The 19941-nt window shown below is 37.4% G+C and overlaps 2 protein-coding genes across 2 annotated transcripts in view; one reads left to right on the plus strand and one right to left on the minus strand.

The window, feature by feature from the left end:
* thbs4a (thrombospondin 4a) overlaps positions 1–2085 on the plus strand; it is a 14771-nt gene extending 12686 nt beyond the window's left edge. Inside the window, exons 22-23 of the mRNA XM_038282888.1 lie at positions 539–678; positions 773–2085. Of these exons, the coding sequence (XP_038138816.1) occupies positions 539–678; positions 773–816 (184 nt within the window). The 3' untranslated portion in view covers positions 817–2085. The remainder of the gene's footprint in view (positions 1–538; positions 679–772) is intronic.
* The window catches only part of serinc5 (serine incorporator 5), a 26645-nt gene continuing 8674 nt past the window's right edge, over positions 1971–19941 (minus strand). The window contains exons 2-12 of the mRNA XM_038282887.1: positions 16831–16998; positions 11816–11994; positions 11504–11586; positions 10005–10098; positions 9238–9449; positions 8185–8277; positions 7810–7936; positions 6208–6277; positions 5966–6002; positions 5498–5642; positions 1971–3580 (exon numbers count right to left, since the gene is read on the minus strand). Coding sequence (XP_038138815.1) covers positions 3436–3580; positions 5498–5642; positions 5966–6002; positions 6208–6277; positions 7810–7936; positions 8185–8277; positions 9238–9449; positions 10005–10098; positions 11504–11586; positions 11816–11994; positions 16831–16998 — 1353 coding nt within the window. The 3' untranslated portion in view covers positions 1971–3435. The remainder of the gene's footprint in view (positions 3581–5497; positions 5643–5965; positions 6003–6207; positions 6278–7809; positions 7937–8184; positions 8278–9237; positions 9450–10004; positions 10099–11503; positions 11587–11815; positions 11995–16830; positions 16999–19941) is intronic.

A 19941-nucleotide genomic window follows, 5' to 3' on the forward strand; every position in this document is an offset into this window, starting at 1 on the left:
ACATGTAATTTCACAAAATTCGGATCTAGTATCATGTACTTGTACAAACTGTTTTCTTTTTTCCAAATAACTCGAGATCCACTGTAATACTCTAATCCCGTATTTAATAAGTTTTTTGAGTAAAATGCTATGGTCAATCGTGTCGAATGCTTTCTTTAGATCAACGTAAATACTGGCGCAATATTGTTTTTGATCAATTACACTTGTTATTTGTTCTATTAGTTCCATAAGAGCCATTGATGTCGAGTTTTTGGCTCTAAATCCGTATTGACTGCTACTTAAAAAAATGAAACAAAGATTGAAACTGTTAAGAGGGTTTTAGACCTAAAAGCACTGTACCAACTATCAAGCATGGTGGTGGTAGCTTCATTCTGTCTGTTTAGCTGCCAGTGGTGATGGAGCTTTACAATCAGGGTAGAATGATAACGCAGAAGGAGCCGAACTACCTTAAACGTCTTAAAATTATACGCATGATTCCCAATATTAAGTAAATGTAGACTTCAGAACTGAACTGCTCTTTTTTTCATGTGTGGCCCAGAGCTCGCTTCTACGAGGGTTCCAAACTGGTGGCAGACACTGGGGCGATTATCGACACCAGTATGAGAGGTGGGAGACTCGGTGTGTTCTGCTTTTCTCAGGAGAACATCATCTGGTCCAATCTTAAGTACCGCTGCAATGGTGAGCGCCTGCAAACTAAAAAACTCCCATAAATATAAGCTGTAAAAATGATAATAAAAAAAAGAGATTCTCTCTTTTTCCTTCTTGCTTTCAGACACCATACCTTCTGATTACGAAGAGCTGGAAAGAGTCGACTGAAGGGGGAAGATTACAGATTACTGAGATGGTGGTGGTGGTGGTGGGGGGGTTGCACAAAGAAAGAAGATGCTGAGCTGCACGGCTGAAGCAAAAATGTTTATGGGTCAAAAGAAATGGGACTATATTCAGTGATGGTGTTTAGTGGAGTTGAACATTGGACATTATATCATTTAACAATTCAATAAGCAAATAATCAGTTTCTTTTAATGTCTATGCAATATATTATTTTCAGTTTATCAGTGCTGCACAAAAAGTAATCTGCTTGATCTAGCAAATCCTCTCCATTAGCCTCCAGATTGATAAGTACTACTAAGGTGAACATTTACATTACAGTCATTGTTATGCATTTTAAGGTTAAAGTAAAAAGTATGTGGATCAGCTCTCACTAGTGTTTGATTAAATGCTCTTTTGAAAACCACACCTTAGCCACATGCTTTTGAAGCCACCGAAAAGCTTCTGTTAGGAAACTGAGCTGTCTTATTACATCTGATAGATCTTATTTAAATTATTGCATCTCCTCTGAAATACTTGGACTGCATGTGCTCTATAGTATTGTAAGCATTTTTAAAGTCTACAGCAACAGAACCTAATTTTTCAGCCTGTTTCATAAAAATGTATTGATGTGTCTGTCAATCATTACCAGAGCCACCAGTGTTCAAGTATCCACCATCTAGCTGTTGATCTTACGGGAAGTTGGGAAATTTGGAGGGAGCCCTACTTTTTCATCACCATGCCGCCACATCCATTGGTTCCAAACATCCTACCTGGTTTCCTTTAACCTGAAGGGGGTATCTTTAAATGTGGGTAGCAGCTGGAAGATGAAAACTAGGTTTGGGATTAACTTAACAGGCTTGTAGGATAACCTTTCAAAATCTTTAATATCAGCCATGTAAAAAAAAATGAAGTACTCTTTAAAATCCAGGCATTCAGTCAGTATAAATAAACCCCATCAACTCTGACAGGATTTAGCTGATGTGACATAAACTACAAGCTTATGGTTTCTCAGCATCTTTATTAGGAACACATGACTAAAATGTTTCACTTCTAATCTTTCTTTAATCTGTGTGCTGCATAAATGTGAGTAGCATGACTAACGGTATAGGAACAGTATATGTACGTTTTTCCATGGAACTATGCACAGAAGAAGACATCAGTTGGCGCTTTATGAATGTTTTATTGAAAGACAGGAGATTCATGTCATCTATATCTTTGTATTTCAAACAAATTTTGGTCAAATTACTGTTGGTAATAAAGATTCTTCTACAGTCACTTTTAAAGTTTTTCATTTTTTTTATGAAAGCACCAAACTTTTTTTACATTCATCATTTAAATGCAGAATTGTTTCAGGAACAAATTAATATCAGAACATATGAAGCATAATTTAAACTTATTTTTCAGCTCTGTTGCCATTATTTACAATTCAATTGTGCTGCTGTAAAAGTTAAGACGGCAATTAGACAAAAAACAACCCAAAAAAAGGAACAAACAAACAAAAAAAAGAAGTGTTTGAAGGAATTATCCAGCACAAGCAACCTGCCTTGCAGCTTGATGTCATTGTTATAATACAGTTTATTTCAGGTGTAAACTCAACATCCAGTGTTGAATAAATCACTTTTAACATCAGCTGTGCTGTTTTTTTATTTATTTATTCTGAACCTGTTTAATGAAAATAAAACAATGATTCAGGAAATACAGTTCATTTTGATCCTTTTTCCCAACAGACAACATGAGCAGTTCTGTCAAGCTACCTTTGGCAAATGCAGTGTGGATTCAGTGGAGCTCTTCCAGAGAGGTGGCACTTTACTGTCTGATTTAAAACCTACTGCAACGCATGAGTGGAAAAAAAACCAAAACACAGTTGAGATGGATTTCTTTAAGAAAGATTTGGCTCAAAGGGAGCACTGGCGATACTAAAACTTTACCCTTGTGACTTAAATGGAAACTTCACGACAGCAGGTGTCTAATAACAACTTGTTCTGTTGCATAGAAAACTACAAAAGACACAATATATAACAAATCACCAACACAGAGCTTAAATATAAGCCTGAGAAACTTTTTTTTTTTAAACGTTGTTAGAGGCCAAACCAGTCCAGTTTACACCACAGTTCTTTTAGGATTAAATAAATACATCACCCTCTGTAGCATTTCTTCAACTAAATTTTTCCCAAAACATAAAAAACGTTGCTACAGCTTGTTGGTTTGATTTCACAGAACTAAAGCATCTGGCTTTGATTATAAAGGAAAAGACAATGAAATAAAAAAAAAAAAGTACAAATAATACATAATAATAATAATAATAATACATGTGTTTTGGAGAATCTACAAAGGCTCAAAGTTTGACTGTAACGCAACTGCAAACATTGTTAATGTAACTTCAGACCTTTAAGGAATACAAAGACTAGTCAGTGGTATTAAAACAATTAAAATCACCATCAAGGTATTACCAGCTTAACGTTGCAAAGCAAAAGTTGTAACAGATAAAAGGAAAAAGGCAACAGATGATCCTTCACTTTGAATGTTGAAGGTAGTGTAGGGTTGTGTTTTAAGGTAAGATGGGGGGGTTCTGGTGGTCCCTTAGCCATCTAAACACAAGTTGACATAAGTGCAATGATGAGTGACCTAAGCCTCGAAGCGCTGCGGACACATCAGGGGAGCGACGAGGGTCATCATGTAGAGGAAGAGGCAAACCCAGCAGGAAACCATTTTGACCCAGAACACCGACCAGCTCCCCTCCAGCAGCTGCTCAATCCTGTGGTTGTCGTAACTGCGAGCAAGACGAGAATACAACCAGACGTCATAGTGTTAAAATACCAAAGGTGGTGAGTAGCAATATTGGCAAAAAACAAAAACATTACCAACCACTGGAGCTAGCTAAAGGGTTACTGGGTTACCTAGTTTAGGAGTCCAGATTTATTCATCACTTAGTTTTACAGCTAGTTTTTTTTTAATGCAGCTACAAACATTTATCCAGGTTATTACCATGCTTTCCACACTTTGTTTAAGGTCAAAATCAAGGATATTTCAAAGACTTACTAGAACCATTGTCCTTAGATTCAAAGACTGTAGGTAAAAGAGAGGCAACATTTGTATTGCTAAGTATGCTATCAATAAAAGATTTTAATGTAATAAAATTTAATTAAAAATGACTGAATGACACTAAATCAGCAAATAAAGTTGACTGTGACGGCCTACATTTATATCCACATTACAATATATCTAGAAATGGAGAGGTCAGGTTTTGAAGACTCAAATCTCTTCACCAAAAGGTTCATTTCTCAAAGCCTCATACAAGCTTCAAATGCCCACTAATGCCATCTAGTGGTGAATAAGAGAGTCTAACACGTTACATTTTATGAGATTTATCTAGGGACACTGGAACAATGTTATCACACCCTGCTTGTATGAGGGAGTCTCAATGAAAATAATTGTAATGTAAATATAGATTCAATAGCAAAAATGGATTTTATAAGTGGGTTTCATTTGGAGAAACACCTCATTGAAAGAAATCTGACTTCGAATAAAAAATATCTCCATTATTATAACTGTTCCCTCAGTACATCCTTACCCAAAAACTCCTTCAAAGATGGGTGTCTTTAAATGGCTGTTGTTAAAAACTTTCCAGGTCATTGAATTTGCTTTTTGAAATTAACGCATTTTAAAGGATTTCAAGGTCGCGTCGGAACCCTGCATTAATGCAAAGTGACCTGCCTACTTTGCAGCAAACTCACTGGAATTGATTGCAGTTTGATCTGTTAGCTTTTGACGATAACAGAAAGGGAGAATATGCCGCAGCAGGCATTAGGTATGTTTCCAGTAACCCTCAAACTGCACAAACTTTAAATAAGAAAATAAAGGAGCCTAATGGAAACACTGCAATTTTGTAAAAAAAAAAATGTACACTTCAATATGGTGGTTTTTGGGTCATATTGAAATTCTTACATTTATATATTTCACAAAACTGCAATAAAGACACTTTTTTTCTCATCAGACGAGTCACATGATCTGATGCTCGACTTACTGCCCTATAAAAAGATGAAGGAAGAGACCAGAAGGAGTTGGAGGATGATGGCGCCCACTAGAGCTGTGGCTATATCTCATGCTGCCATGTTGTTTTCAGGGTTATTGCGTGAAAAAATGTTTTTATGTGCAATTTTAACTGTGATTATTATTTAAAAGAAATACTGCAATACTGCAAATTTTTGCATTTTTGAAATTCGCTGAATATTAATATAGCTTTGAGCACATTTGTAATAAAAATGCAGCTGGTGATCCTAATCATGACCAAACTTGTGGGGTAAAATGTGTAGTCAATTTCTGCAGATGACATAAAGCTATTTTTAAAAAACATTTACCTTATAGATAGTCTACAGCAGAGTATATTTGTCCTCTGCAACGTTTGTAATAAGATCAAGAAGCCTTGTGCATAATAAGTTGAATTCAGCTGTTGGGGAATATTGATATTTCTTAATCAGTTAAGGTATTAAGGTACACTGTTATAATGAGAGGTTATAAGCAACATGTTTAATAGCTGAACGGAGGTCAAACAACAAGTTTTAAATAAATCCAGTAGGATCCAGTTCTATAATGTTCACATTTTTCCTGTTACTACCATGATGACGTAAACCCTTGGTTGTTCTTGCTGCAAAAATCTCTCACAGGCTTAATGTGCTTTATTACTTACTGAAACCAGTTGGTGACAGTCATCATGACGTAAAGAGAGCCCAGGAAGAAGACAAAATGGAAGAAGGAATAGCCATAGATGGTTCCGTCTTCTTCATCGTACACCACGCTCTGTCCCGAGGTGGTATTGTCCTCTTCATAATCGTCTGACAAGGACACAGTAAATCATGCATGAATGGGGAGAGCCAGCGGCGCATGTCTTAAAAAGGCTCAAACATTAATAAGAAGAATCTTCAAGTAAATATATCTCATTTCCAGTAGGTGGCAGCGTGTTTCCACACATGCATCTTCCTCATCCAGACTCTGCTTTACATTGTCACACTAACCTCCTAGTAACAGTGACATCATCTGCTTTTGCTGACCAATGTTTTCTCACTAAGCCAAATCTGGCTGCAGAATAGCAATAAGAACAGTCCCAAAGGGTGCCTGCACACTGACTGTGAAGGACAAATTGCTAGACGCTCCTCACCTGTGTCATCTCCGAAGCAGAAACAGCAGCGAGCTCTCTGCAGAGGAAACAAAACATCCAAGTTACTGCTGAGCTGGGAGCCCAAATATGAAACACAAGCAACAGAATACTTCTTTTTTTTGCCACATCTGTTTGAAACAACAGTGGTGCCAAGTCAATGGGGTGCTCTGCTACTGCGCTTTACAAGTCTAGATTTCAGTTTAGCCAACCACCCAGTGAGGTCCGAATATTTTTGTATTTACCTCAGTTTCTGGCTCGCTGGTCCTATAGACTCGGAGCGCTGCAGAGCTGCGCTTAGAGGTCGATGTTAAACTGAAGGAGGAGAGAAAAACAGAACAAAAATAAATTGAAAGAAACGTAATTCCATCACAGTCCCCCCCCTCCTCCCCTGATAATTTGCAGTTTTAAAGGCCTGCATGACCACAAGAGACAGGATGCCTCCAGTTGATGGGAAACACATGTGAACAAAGGCAGAAAGCCACGGTTTGTGTGTCTCCCAGCTTTTTGCTCGGATACAGCCAAGTGGAAGGTTTTTTTTTTTTTTTTTGAGCCAGCCAATAAAAACAAAGCTGTCTGTGTTGTTGCCATTTCCCTCATTTTTCTAAGTGATTCTAAAGTTTAGTTGGGTTTCTTTGAATGAAATGTGCACTATATGAATTCAGTGATTTGTTTTTACATTTCTGCTTAAGAAATGGTTAGTGTTTATGTGTAAAGATAATAAATGAATGGCAGTTGTTTGATATATATCTATTTTAGATATCATGCTTCAGTTTGTCTTTTAAGAGATATTGTTGATTTGCTACATGAATTAGAAAAAACAAAGCAAACAAAAACAGTATCACGGTAAAAAGAAACCCAGATAAGAAATAAAACCAAAACCCAACTAGAAACCCTGCAAGGCAATTTGTGTTTCCTGTTTGTCAGAAAAACAAGAACAAGGTTTAGAAACAGCAGGGGTTTCCAGGCACAGATATGCATGCATGAACACACAGATGTTCTATTTTATAAACAGGCACAGAAACAACTGCAATTATTTTTACAGTCTCATGTTCACACTAAGCTTCTGAGCTAATCTACCTGGATCGGTATCACATCTCCCAATATATTAAATCCAATTCAGTTTATTTCTATAACACCAATTCACAACACGTTATCTTAAGGCACTTTACATTTCACCAAATTATATATATATATATATATATATATATATATATATATATATATATATATATATATATATATATATATATATATATATATATATATAGAAATAAAATATAATATATGAAATCTCCAACCCCTTTCACTTTCTTTGAAGGGATTTACCTCAAATGCAGACAATTCATGTGTTTTTAAACGAGTTAATGATGGTAAATTATGTTCAAAACAATGGAAGCAGCCTGGTTTCAGTCAAGCAAACAGTCTGCAACAAATTTGAAGTTTATCTCCTAACGCTCTGTGACTGCTGTTGTAGAAATGCTCAGCCTTCCTCTTCTATTTTAAACCTGCTCATAAGACGCTGTCTGAGCAGCTCTGATCCGTTGTGAAACATCAAATGAGCATTTCCTTTGAATCAGTTTCCCCAATAATGTTAGAGGGAAACTAAAAACAACTTCAATCATGTTAGGGATTATTACAGCCATGTTCATTATTGCATTAAAACTTTAATCAACCCCACAAGACCAGCCTTTATTTTTCATTAAACATCTTTTGCTTAAAAACTGTTCTTGGCATATTCATGTTTTGTTTTTTTTCAGCAAGAGTTGGACTTCAGATGCTGGAAAGCATTTAAGAAGAAGGTTAAAACTGCTTTGACTTGAGCAAATAAGAACTTTGCTTCTTACCAGGAGTAAAGGATGCAGGCAAGCAGGATCACAGCCCCTAAAGATGTGACGATCTTCTTGTCGCTTTCTGACCCCGAGTTGAAGGGAAACACGCACACAGTTTTGTTTTGGCCGTCTATTTCAATCACTGGAGGACGAAACACAAACAGGATATACAATAAAAACCTCGACATAGATGGATTCAACTGTTGTAATGAATGTGCAAAACTTTATGTTCTGTATTATATTTATAAAGATAAATCTGTGCTGATGCAAGCCTCATTGAATGCAGGATTTAACTCGGTATTAAATACTAACCTAAATTGTCCACCAACTGATCTAAGTTAGCATTTATAAGCGATTGCCACAGTTTGATACAAATGCGTCTGTTCTTACTTTCTTTTGGTTTGCTGGAGAAAGCTGAGAAGGTGAGGTACATGACATACACGCTGATGACCCCGGGCTGCAAAAGCCCTGATTTAGGTTGCACTGCACAGAAACAAAAGTGAATATAAAATCTTTACAAAGCATCCTTCAAATATATTCACACAGCACATTTTACACATTACAGACACGCCACTAAATGCATTTTCTTTTTTTTAACTTTATGATATAACAAAGTACTGCATGCCTGCAAATTGAAAGGAAAATTATGTATAAAAATCTGTATATTTAGGGCCCTATCTACTTAAGTATCCCAAAATAAAATACAAACTAGCATTCAGAGGTCACCAAAATAGTAAAGAGACTGTGTATAATTTAGTCTGGATTTAAATCAAGCTGTTAAAACAGGAGCACAAAGAACCAGAAACAACCCAGATGGGTTAGAAAGGTTGTTGAGAGGTTTAAAACAGGGTTGGGATATAAACGAAGATTGGAACATTTCAGAGCGCTGATCAAGTCCCTTATCTACAGACACACAGGCACCAAGATATGACTATCTATTCAAACAGACAGGAGAGGCTAATTTATAAAATTAAATAAACAGTTAAAAAGCTCCTGGGATCTCTGGAGCAGCTGCAGAGCTGCAAGGCTTCGGTGAGAGAGATCAGTTGCGATCTCTACGAATCTAAAGTTCTTTTTGCCAAAAGCCATGTAGAGGAATAAAAACAAACCTTTGGTCGTCTTCCAAAACAACCTAGTCCAAATCCACACCTACGGCTAACCTGGTTTGTAGGAAGCTTTAAAAAAATCTTGTTTCCAGTCACCCTTCATCAAATCTGAATCCCACACAAAACAATTCACTTTCTAAATGTGCAAAGATGGAAAATGACAAATCTGAGAGATTGTGATCTAGGGTTTAATTGCAGCCAGTTGTAGGAATTAGGAAACTCTAGGAGAGTACTTCAGTTTCTTTATATTTTGATACTTGGTAATTTCTATGATGAATGAGATAAAGAATACCAGCAAGATTAATATTAAAGATCTTAAACTGGCATGGCGCCTTACACTTCTGTATGCAAGGAGATATGGCGAGCATGGAGATAATAAGGCAAAGGCCTCCATTGATGCCCAGGAAGATCTTGTTAAGCAAGCAGGCCTCAGGGTGGGTGTAGTACACGCCCATGAAGATCACAGCCCCCACTGCGATGCTGAACAGAATCAGGGTCACCAAGGCCAACGCTGCGTACCACATACGGTTATACTTCACTCCTGAAGTCCTGCCGACAGAAAATAAAGGAAGGGAGGGGGGGCAAACAGAAAAAAAACACAATATTAACAAGGGAAGACAAACTGAATGGGGAATAAGATAAATCAACAAGGAAAACAAGAAAATATACAAAAATACAACCCAGGAGTAATTGACCTGAAGGGAGATTTCACAGAAAGAGAGAGTGATGCATGATGGGTTAAAATTGCAATCGGATACCAAGACAGGATATATTTACAACTGTGCAGTTTCAGTTTTGTTTTTTAACTCCGTCTGGAAGTTTAAGTATTAAATTTAACACATTAACATATACAACATATATGCAGAAGTTTAAAAATAATCCAACAACTATTAAGATTTTCATCTTGGAAACAATCCATCACAGTTTATTTAAGAGGAGAAACACCTTTAGGAGAAGCTTTACAATAAGTGTTCTGCTGCCAAGCTAACACTGATACTCATTTAGATCACATCCACACCCTGAGCCTGTAGCTTCTCAAGACAAAAAGGGCAAAAACGAAAAAAACAAAAAAAACAAAAAAAAAAACAATATACAAATTCTCACCAGTTTGTATTCCATCTGTGTGCAAACTGCACCAACAGCATGAGCTGGATGAGCTGGAAAAAAAATCCACCTGCAGCTCCGATGTAGCGCCAAACTGTGAAGAAGGCAAATGATAATAAGACCACATTTTAAACTGCTGTGTGCTGAATAAAAGCCAATAAAGAGATAGATTTTTGGAAAAATATGGAAGATGAAATCATTCATAAATTAAAAATGTTCATAAAATACTTATTTGAAAGTGTAAGCTTCCCTCATGGTGCCTTTCAAAACTATTTACCGTACAACTTTTAAAGCTATTGCAACCACACACATCAATGTATGTTAAGGATTCCCACAGATTCCCATTTGTGTTTTGAACTTCTGATCCAAACTGATCCATTGCAGCTTTGTGTTAAATTTACTGTCCATTTTGACTTGGACAGAAAAGTTCCAGCTAACCTATTCCATGGGTTTGCAGTGTCTTCTATATGTCTTGTAGCAATATAAAGCAACACAGAGATGGACTCTAACTTTTAATCAAGGCATTTTGATGGTTATTGGTTGTGTTTTCAAAACTAGGTGTCCTTTTTCTTCTATACACTTACACCCATTCTGTGCTGGCCAGCAAATTAAATCCAAAATAAAATCAGGGTTGGTGGTTCATAGAAGAATGTGAAAATGTTATATACCTTTGCAGACACAAGAAAAAATAAATGCAAAGAAAAATTGTTCCATAACAACAGAAAAGATGAAGACAAATATTTCTTCCTAACTTCACATAACTACTTCACAATTTTACATCACTCATATTTTCACTTAAATCTAAGCCTGATAAACCAGATTAAATGTGAGATTAAATGTGTAATTTAGTCTGGCCCCAATGAAGGACACATCGGAAGATTGTTGATGGGAACAACCCGATGTTTTTCAAACCATGTCTGTGCCTATTGGCAAACACTCTGACCAATGAGCGCCACTGACTGTGACGTAGGAAGCGAGACAGGAAGCTGGTGGGGGAGTGTAAACAAATAGCCTGTCTGTAGAACTTCGAATACGTCCATCTTAAAAATAAACAATCGTAAAGCCTCTAACTGCTCACAAAAACCCCAAGTCTAATCCTTGTAAAACTGATTCCAAAGCTGAGTCAAACGAGAACTCTTCAATAGTTGTTGCCATCTTCCTTGTTGTGCTTTCTCCAGAGTTGTGCTGCTTTGTCGTCACACCCTCAAAACCCCGCCCGCTTTGCATCCAGAAATTCAAAACACATATCTGCTTTGTGATTGGCCCGCCAGTTCTAGGGCCTGGGGCATTGATCGAGGCTAGACCAACTCGCAGGCAAAAATGATTTTGGCTGCTGGTGGGTGGAGCTAGTTTACTAGGCTACTTAAATCTAGGATGTTATTTCTCCTTTTTAAAGGCTTCCAAATTCAGACCAGTTCCAAACTGTATCATCAGGGTTTGAATGATTAAAGACAAATTGTTGATTGATTTTACAGTGAAGGGGAGTTTAACGTTTTTACCTTCCAGAAAGGTTTCCTCCTGTGGAATAAAGAAGGCTCCAGTACAACAACCTGCCAGGACGATAAACTTCAGCAGCCAGAATCTGATAATCAAGAGAAAATCATTATTCATATAAAAAAGTAGTACATCATTTCATTATCTATTAATTTTTTAGTTTCTGTTTCGCAGTTAAAATCAACATGGAGTAAAACTATGCTTTGTTCACCAAGTCTGTCTTTTTGTTTAAAAGTATTTTATGTCGTGGTTTGATGTTTGCAATGGTTCTCATAGATAACAGTATATCCAAATAAACAAAATCTGCAAATTTTTACCCATTATGAATGGCCGCCCTGCAGCCTATGCTGTTCTTTATCCGAAGGGTGAGGATGCAGAAGAAAAAGAAGAAGCAGGCCATTCCGAAGCACATTTTGTAGACGGCAGAGTATCCCACCAGAGTCTTGCAGTTTTCTCCTGCATTCACTTTCTCACACAGTTCACTGTAGAAGGGGATCTGATGGGCAAAACAAGAGACAAAAAAGAAAAAAACAGATTAGATTACCGTGGAAGTGGACAGAGACCCACCTCTGCTTATGTTTGTATAGAGTGTGGCTTCAGTGAAAGGCCCAATAGTGTCTGTTCTCTGTGTCACAGCTCTAAAAGAAGCCGAAAGAGAGAACAGGCAGCTCTCTCTCCTTGGATCCTTCCTTCATTCATTCTTGGCTTTCTGCAGCCTGTTAGAGGGGCCTTAAAACTAACTGGCAGCGTCCAGCAACAAATGCAGCAGATGAATACATTTAATGTTTGCTGTTACTGAAGTCAGAAAAATGTGAAGGGGAAAAAAGCAGAACAATGTCAGGGGAAAAACATGGTTTAAGCTCCAAATCTTAGTTTGACTTGTATCTAAACAGCAGATGCAAAAACCAAGAGTAAGTAATAAAAAGAAGAAGCTTGTGTTGGCCGTACAGCAGGAAAGGGTAGTTTGAGGACTGAAGTCCAACAGAAGGGATGCCTTTTTGAATTAAAGAGGAAGACAATTATTATATCTGTTGCACAGCCCTCCTAGCCTCTGAGATGAAAAACAAATGAGACAAAATGCCAGAACAGATTCTAAAGCTTTACCTTCCCTGTCATGAACAAACTAAAAATCTGCCCTTATAGTAAATGTACAGCGCTTCGCTAAACATTTGATCATATTGAGTAACAAGTGAGAGGACAATTCTTTTCATTTGAAATGAGTAGTACCTTGATGCTTCTTTTAAATAACAAAACAAAATAAAAACAATTTTTGCCTGAAACATATATGAGTTAATGGCAACAGAATTCGGCACGACTTCTTTAAGTAAAACACATACAATGAAAAAAAAAAAAAACAACTTAAATGCCTGAATCTGAAAGAAATCTTACCCTCATATTCCTGTAAGAGATGTTTTATTACATAAACTGAATTACCCCATGCAGGTTTTTAGAAATGTTTCTTTCAAAGGAGCAGATCAACGAGCTCCGGAGCTACTCTGAAAGCTATAGAACGTGGCTCCTATTGATCACTGACAGGACATCCCAACAGATTATACAGAACAGTTGTATGTGTTTGACTTGCACTGATAGAGCCATCATCTCTTCAGTGTCTGGGAATGTTCAGAGCCAGATCCCGATATAGAGCTAAAAGTCAATTTTGAAGCTTTTTGTCTCAGCTTAAGGAGCATATTAGCATGTCCATGGTGTTGCAATGAAAAGAAGAATAGACAAACAGTTTCAGACTGCTGTAAATCTCTTTAGAGCAGACCTGCACTCCCACACACACAATGGCTGCTCTCTTAGCAGGGACTTCCCACTGTGCTCAGCATGTCCCTCCCTAACAATGTCTGTATGAATGTGGGGAGGGCTATCAGAGGCCATTTTGTGCTTGGATGGGTCTTTTAGAGGATCCTTATATCCATGTCATAGGAAACACACAGCAAGGAAACCTTTCAAACTGTGTTCCATACACTGGAAAAGGGACATGGGTGGACTGTTACCCACACTGATAGATTTCAGACTGTCTTTTACCCAAGAGAACCTGCGTCCAGCAAGATGATAACATTAATACAAGTTAAACTATTCTTTATTATAAATTAATTAAGCTTTCACATTTTCAGACACTGTGAATGTACCACCAGAATGGCAAAGCAGAGTTTTCACCTTCTCAAAACAATCAGCCAGCCACCCAGGCAGTTTTGATTTATCAAATTATGATTGTTTATTTGAATATAACCCGCATTTGACTTGGAATGTTTCTTTTTCCTTGACAGTATTTGATATCAGTAGTTTTGTGATCAAATTGACACAATTATATATGTGCAACTATTTTCAATCTGTTAAATTAAACTTGTTATCAGGTCTTTCATATGTCCTTCTGACTGGATATTGGCTGCATAGTGCAACCTTCTTTTTGTATGTTTTGTCTTAATTATTTAATTTTCGCAGATCATATCGTCAGTTGTAGTATTTATAACTGAATAAAAAAATAACAGCCAGTCAGTGATCAAATCAGCCCCTCATATCATTACACACACTCCCTCAAACCATCACATCACACCTGTTCTCTGGCAGCTGCTTTGGCTTCCCAGCTCCCATTATATAAACTATAAAATACTTCTTCTCAACTTCAAGGCTATCAACAAAATAACAGCCCCATACCTTGCTGACAACCTTCAAAAAGCCTCACCCACTCGCACCCTCAGAGCCTCGTCCTCCATTCATCTCACTGTTCCCTCTGCCGGTCTTGTAATAATTAATTATTAATGTTACTATTACATTTCCCCCGAGAGACAATTTTATCAACAATGATCTGGAAAAACAGAACAATATTTTAAAAATCCTTGAAGGATGAGTTTCATTTTTTTTTTTTTTACTTTCTTCAATATCTCATAAGTAGATGGCAAAAGCAGGAGACAGTGCTAGAAATTTTGAGCCTTTAAAAAAACATTTTGCAGTATTAATTACTCTATTTCTTGTTGTACTACAGACTGACCAAAATTATTCAGCAATATGATTGTACTATTTCTGGGATTAGCTAACAGTTCTCTCGCACACTTGTTTCTACTTGGTGCATCCATCCAGTCTACTGGATGTTTATCGAGTCCTTCACTATGTTCGACCAGCTGCTTCCCATTATCAGAGAAGAGCACTAATAATCGGATGTTTCTATTATGTACAGTAGCCAGACTTACAGAGTAATAGCTCTTCAAAGTGTATTATTCTCTCAGCTCTTAGCAGTATTGACTTATGTGATTCATTAAAGTTAAAATGGATCCTATTAAAATAGTAAATCTATGGCATCATATAAAACACGATTAATCGCTCCCAAGTAAAAGGGTTAGGGGTCAACTTGCATAATCGACCCATTTTCAAACATTTGATTTGAGGAAGTGTTCCCCTTTATTACTATCAGTTCTATTTTAGATATTATTAACCTATCGCTAATACGCAGTTAATAACCACTAAATTTTGGAGCAGCAGTGATTAACACTTACATTTTCTGCTTTCAAATTCAGATTAGACGGAAAGACAAGTCTTTGAAAAATGAATCTCCTGTAATACAAACAAACTGGATAGTATCAAACTAACCTTGGTGTTATTTTGACTCGACATATCATTTGAATGATATATAACACATCTCCCCATATCCTAACTAGGAGCAATGCTTAGGAACTAGCCCATGCATGTTTTACTTCAAAACAAGACTTTTGTGTTCCTTTACTATAAAGAGTTAAAGCCTACAGCTGATCTAAAATGATCCCATGTTGGCTTCCCTTCATTGGCTCCTGGTTAAATCCAGAGAAGAATTTAATATTCTGCTTCGCTAACATAATCAAGCTCCATCATACATCAGAGATGTAACTGATGCACAAAATCCTTAGAGAATACTTCACTCCACAACTGCAGATTTGAAGGAGATTCCCAAAAGCTTCTAAAAGTGGAAAGGGAAGCAGATCTTTCAGTATTTAGGCTCCACTCTTTGGAACCTACTAACAATTTCACCCTGAGAGGCAGACATCCTGTCTGTTTTTAAGACTGGGCATAAAACTATCCTTTAAAAAACACTTGTGACTATATCCAGCTATGCCCATATGCTTCTATAGGCTTAGGCTGCTGGGGGACATAAAGCCAAACTTTCTTCACTCTCCAACTTTTAAATTAGCTGTTATTTCAGACTTTAACCTTATTTTCTCTCACTTTTCTCTTTACAGTAGCTACATCTGGCCTACTTTTCTATTTAACTGTGACACCATCTTAGAGGCAGCAGGATCATGAGAGTTGCAGCTATTAAACACTTAATGTTCTGCTTTTATAGATGATGCACTTAGTCCCATCTTTTATTTTTTACCCCTGCCTCTCTCCTCAACAGCTATTGGCTGAGCTTTTACAACACCTACCTATATTTGGCTCCATTTCTTCCTATAGACCTGGGAACTGCTACAAAGCTTAACTGCTTAGCTGTGTTTCTATAGTTGTCATCAAGTTTCACCTTTCTTCAACAACGAAACTACTTAAGGATACAAGCTCTTGTTTTCTTTTGTGTGTGTTTGCTCTGTGTTCTCAAATCCCCATTTGGTCATAGCAGAAGGCCACTCACACTGAGCCTGGTTAAGCTTCAGCTCTCTTCCTGTTAAATGGGAGTTTTCCTCTGAACTGTTGCTACATTCATATTCAGTATGAAAGATTGCTGCAAGGCCAATGACACCATGCACACCCCTGTCCAGTGTTGCTATATGACTGTCCAGATGTAACAAATGCAGTAGGAAAGTGACTTGCCGCTTTCGGTTAGGTTTCCTTAGATACAAACCTTTGACAAACATGTTAACAAACCAAGCTTGACTACATTGCTTGATAAGTAGGATTTATGGATGTTCTAGACTTGAAACTCTTGTAACACCCTGGATGAGTTAATGATGCAGTTATTTACAATTTTGGCAGGCCAGAAAGAACAAAAGAAAAATTGGTTAAAAGGGAACAGCTGCCGGTCTGAATAAGGGCAACAGCTATGAAACACACTCTGCGGAGAGTTAAAGCGATGAACTCCATTTGGGGTTGATTGAAGAGATTTTACTGATAATGAAAGGACAACTGAGGATGTTTTTTGTTAGATGCTTTTAGGCATGAAAGTAAACATCTCCCCTCATTCTCAGTTTAAAAGGAAGTTGTAGAGCTTCACATTTCATTGGTCTATTACCCAACCTTTAAACAATCAGATAGACATTTTGTCGTTATTTTCCAGAGCCTTGTTTCCTAGAGACTGATTTAACTGAGTAATTCTCTCCAAACCTCTAAATGTCTGATGATGTGTGTAAATGAACTATGTACTCACATTATCTTTCATCGCCTGCTCCACGGTGGGGGACATCATGATGCCACAGATGACGGTAACCAGCAGGAAGTAGAGGGCATACATACATCTGGTCCCAGTGGATTGTTTAATCTTTGGGCAGCAGTTACAGCAGCAGGAGCAGGCTGCCGTGCCGCAGCAACAGGCCAACTGGACAAAGACATTAAGAAACTGACATCAGATGAGAAGAAGGAGAACTTCTGGGATGAACGGACCATGGTAAAATAAAAGCTATCTCAAATAATGGATAAATCATATAAAAAGCAAATAAAAACAGGATAAATAAAAACAAGATAAAAGTATTTATAATGCTGCTGTGGTGCCTCTGATTATCTTTTGTAAAAGACAAAATGAAAGACAGGAAAGGACCCAACCCTCATTAAAGGAACAAGCTAAAAAGCTAGAACACTAGATAAATATTGTCCAATATTCTGTTTGACTGTAGCAGCGACTGTCTTTTTGAAGATACAACAACAAAACCAACTGATTCTGAAAAGTTATCTTTAGTTCAGAAGTTGGTTTATCAAGAAGACTCGATTCTTATCCTTTCTTATCAGCGAGACATAAGAAAATGAGGAGAGAAGGCAAATAAAGATGCATTAGGGTGCTGTTTGCGCCGCATGTTTAAACATCTCTGTGGTTTATACAGGCTGGCGGAGAAAGAGGAAAACTTTAAGAATATATTAGGAAAGTTTAACATGACAGCAAAGTTGATCTGGTTTATCCTTTTATGCTTTTGTCTTTCCTGGACCATACTGGGTTGGAAAATGTTGGCAGGCTTATGGATATGTCCAAGTTAACTTAATTAAGGATCTATACTCTCAAGGGAATGAATAAAATATAACATATATAGAAATCAGGTGATTATCTCTCCTGCCTCATTTCTTGTCCATCCGTTCTTGTCTTTCACAGTTTCTCTGTCACCAATTTCTTTACTTGGTTTAAGCAACTTCAATGATTAGATAAAACAGCTCTAAAGACTCTAAACCAGCTCTGCCCATACAAACTAAAGGTTGCCCAGTCAATTCTAAAACATTTGTGGTGATGAACGGTTGCAGCTTTACATGGGTGGTTCTAGGCAGGGGCCAACAGGGGCCAGTCCCAATGTAGAACAACTCCTGGCTCCTGTGCTGGAAACACATTTTTCCTTTAATAAGTGTATTTCCCCTTGATTTAAGGAGGGAAGCCAACTTTTAGAGAAAAAGATTTATGTTTAAAATAAGAAAACTAAATGTAAATTTTCTTGTTACGAGTGTGGTTCCAGAATAATTCAAATATTTAAAATACGTCCATAATGTTATATTGAAAGAAGATTTACAAATGTGGTATAATCCTCCTAAGTATGTACAGGATCCTGTTGTGGGCATTCTTGGATGTCTTTCTGAGTTTTTTATATGAATATTGAAATTAAATCTTATGGACCAGAATTAAGGAACATATCTTCGTACTTTATCATCATCCAGGTCAATATGCAGCCAAAATCTGATGGATGTATAGGTATTAAAAAACAAAAGAGAAATGACATTTTTCAAGTGTCACTGCTGCGTGGGCTGTTTCTCATGTAGTGGTAATAGAGAAGTTCCAACGTATTCAGAGCAAAGTCTTACTAGCTTTTGTTGTTTATGGATACTTTTACTTTCACAAATCTGTAAACGAGAATTATTAAAAAAAATACAGTGTCATAGCCTTTAATCAGTGGGAAACTTGCAAAAGGGGACATCCAAAGATGACTGTTCATGTTGGTCATTCATGGTTTCAGTCACAAGGGACAAACCGCCCCTCTCCTGCACTAAAAGGAATGAAAACACAGAGGCCTGCACTGTTTCCTCTGTCAGGGTGTCACATAGGAGGAACGTTAACACATAAAAGAAGGCTCTGTGTTATCATTCATACAGCAGGGCCTTTCTGTAGCCACCTCAACCACCAGTGAGGGGTCACACTAGAAGGACAGCACTTCCTGTAGGCCAAAGTTTTCCAACATAAACAAGAAAGCCCTCTAAATTATCTGCTGGTTGCTATATCGGTTTCTTTTAATGTGGCTATGTGTTATCAGAAGAAAACTCTTGGGCATTTATACGTTTTCTTATGGTAAAGCACTGAGTCTTTACAACAATGTTACTTGTTTTCCAGCAAATACAACCCCACATTTTACATCCTGTGTGAATGTAATCTGAATGACAGAATGTTCTTAGGAGGCTCTGGATGAAGCAACTGACCTGCTGGTGGAAATAGCCTTTAGCACCTAAACCACAAACCTCCCATTCTGCATCAAGTGTGCTAAGGTCAGAATAAAGATTTCAGTCTCTGCCTCTCTTCTCCCACAGCCCAAAGATCTCCCTATTAGTCTTTTCTCTGTCACTCCAACTACTTCTCCATCCATCACCTCAGGCCCCAGCTTGGTTGTTTACAGTCCTGCCTTTTCATGGCAGAGCCAAGCAGTGTCATTTTGTTGGCAGTCTAAGTGGATTCCTGTTTGAAAGTAGAACCAAGATTGTCTCCTTTCTCCATTGGAGCAAAGAAAACTGCATCTCTGTCTCTGTTGCACATCTTAAGAGAGCTGATGTAGAAAGAGCACCTAATCAAACAAAGATTAAACAGTACAACAAGCATTTTAGAACCCATACCAGTAAAGTTGTCTGACTGCTCACCCCAAACCGCTGAAACATCTTTTATTGTGCCAGAATTCTGTTTCTGGAGTCAATTTTCTCATTCTTACAGATCCCTGGACCAGTACCTGAATTGGGCAAGCAGTGTTAATGAAGCTTAATAGATGGGACCAGGTCTTTGGGAGATAAACATTTTAAAGATAAACTTATAGATACGCTGCTGACCAGATTATAATGATCATCAATTTGATTGATGCCAACCTTGATAAACCAACAAGAAACTCTACCTTTATCTGATCAGAGAACACACCAAATAAGAGTAACTCCAATCACATTGACAACACCTTCCTGTGTGGATGTCGTTACTGAAAGAAGCAGAATCAAGTTTTGCAGAGTGTTTAAAACTCTAGTCTGAGGAGACACAGAGATGAAAGCAGGTATTTAAGTAAATTAAACCCGCAAGAGAAATTGGAAAACAATCTAAAAC

Source organism: Cyprinodon tularosa, unplaced genomic scaffold (assembly GCF_016077235.1).
Source record: "Cyprinodon tularosa strain WSP-4 unplaced genomic scaffold, ASM1607723v1 ctg189, whole genome shotgun sequence".
In the NCBI taxonomy this organism is placed as follows: domain Eukaryota; kingdom Metazoa; phylum Chordata; class Actinopteri; order Cyprinodontiformes; family Cyprinodontidae; genus Cyprinodon; species Cyprinodon tularosa.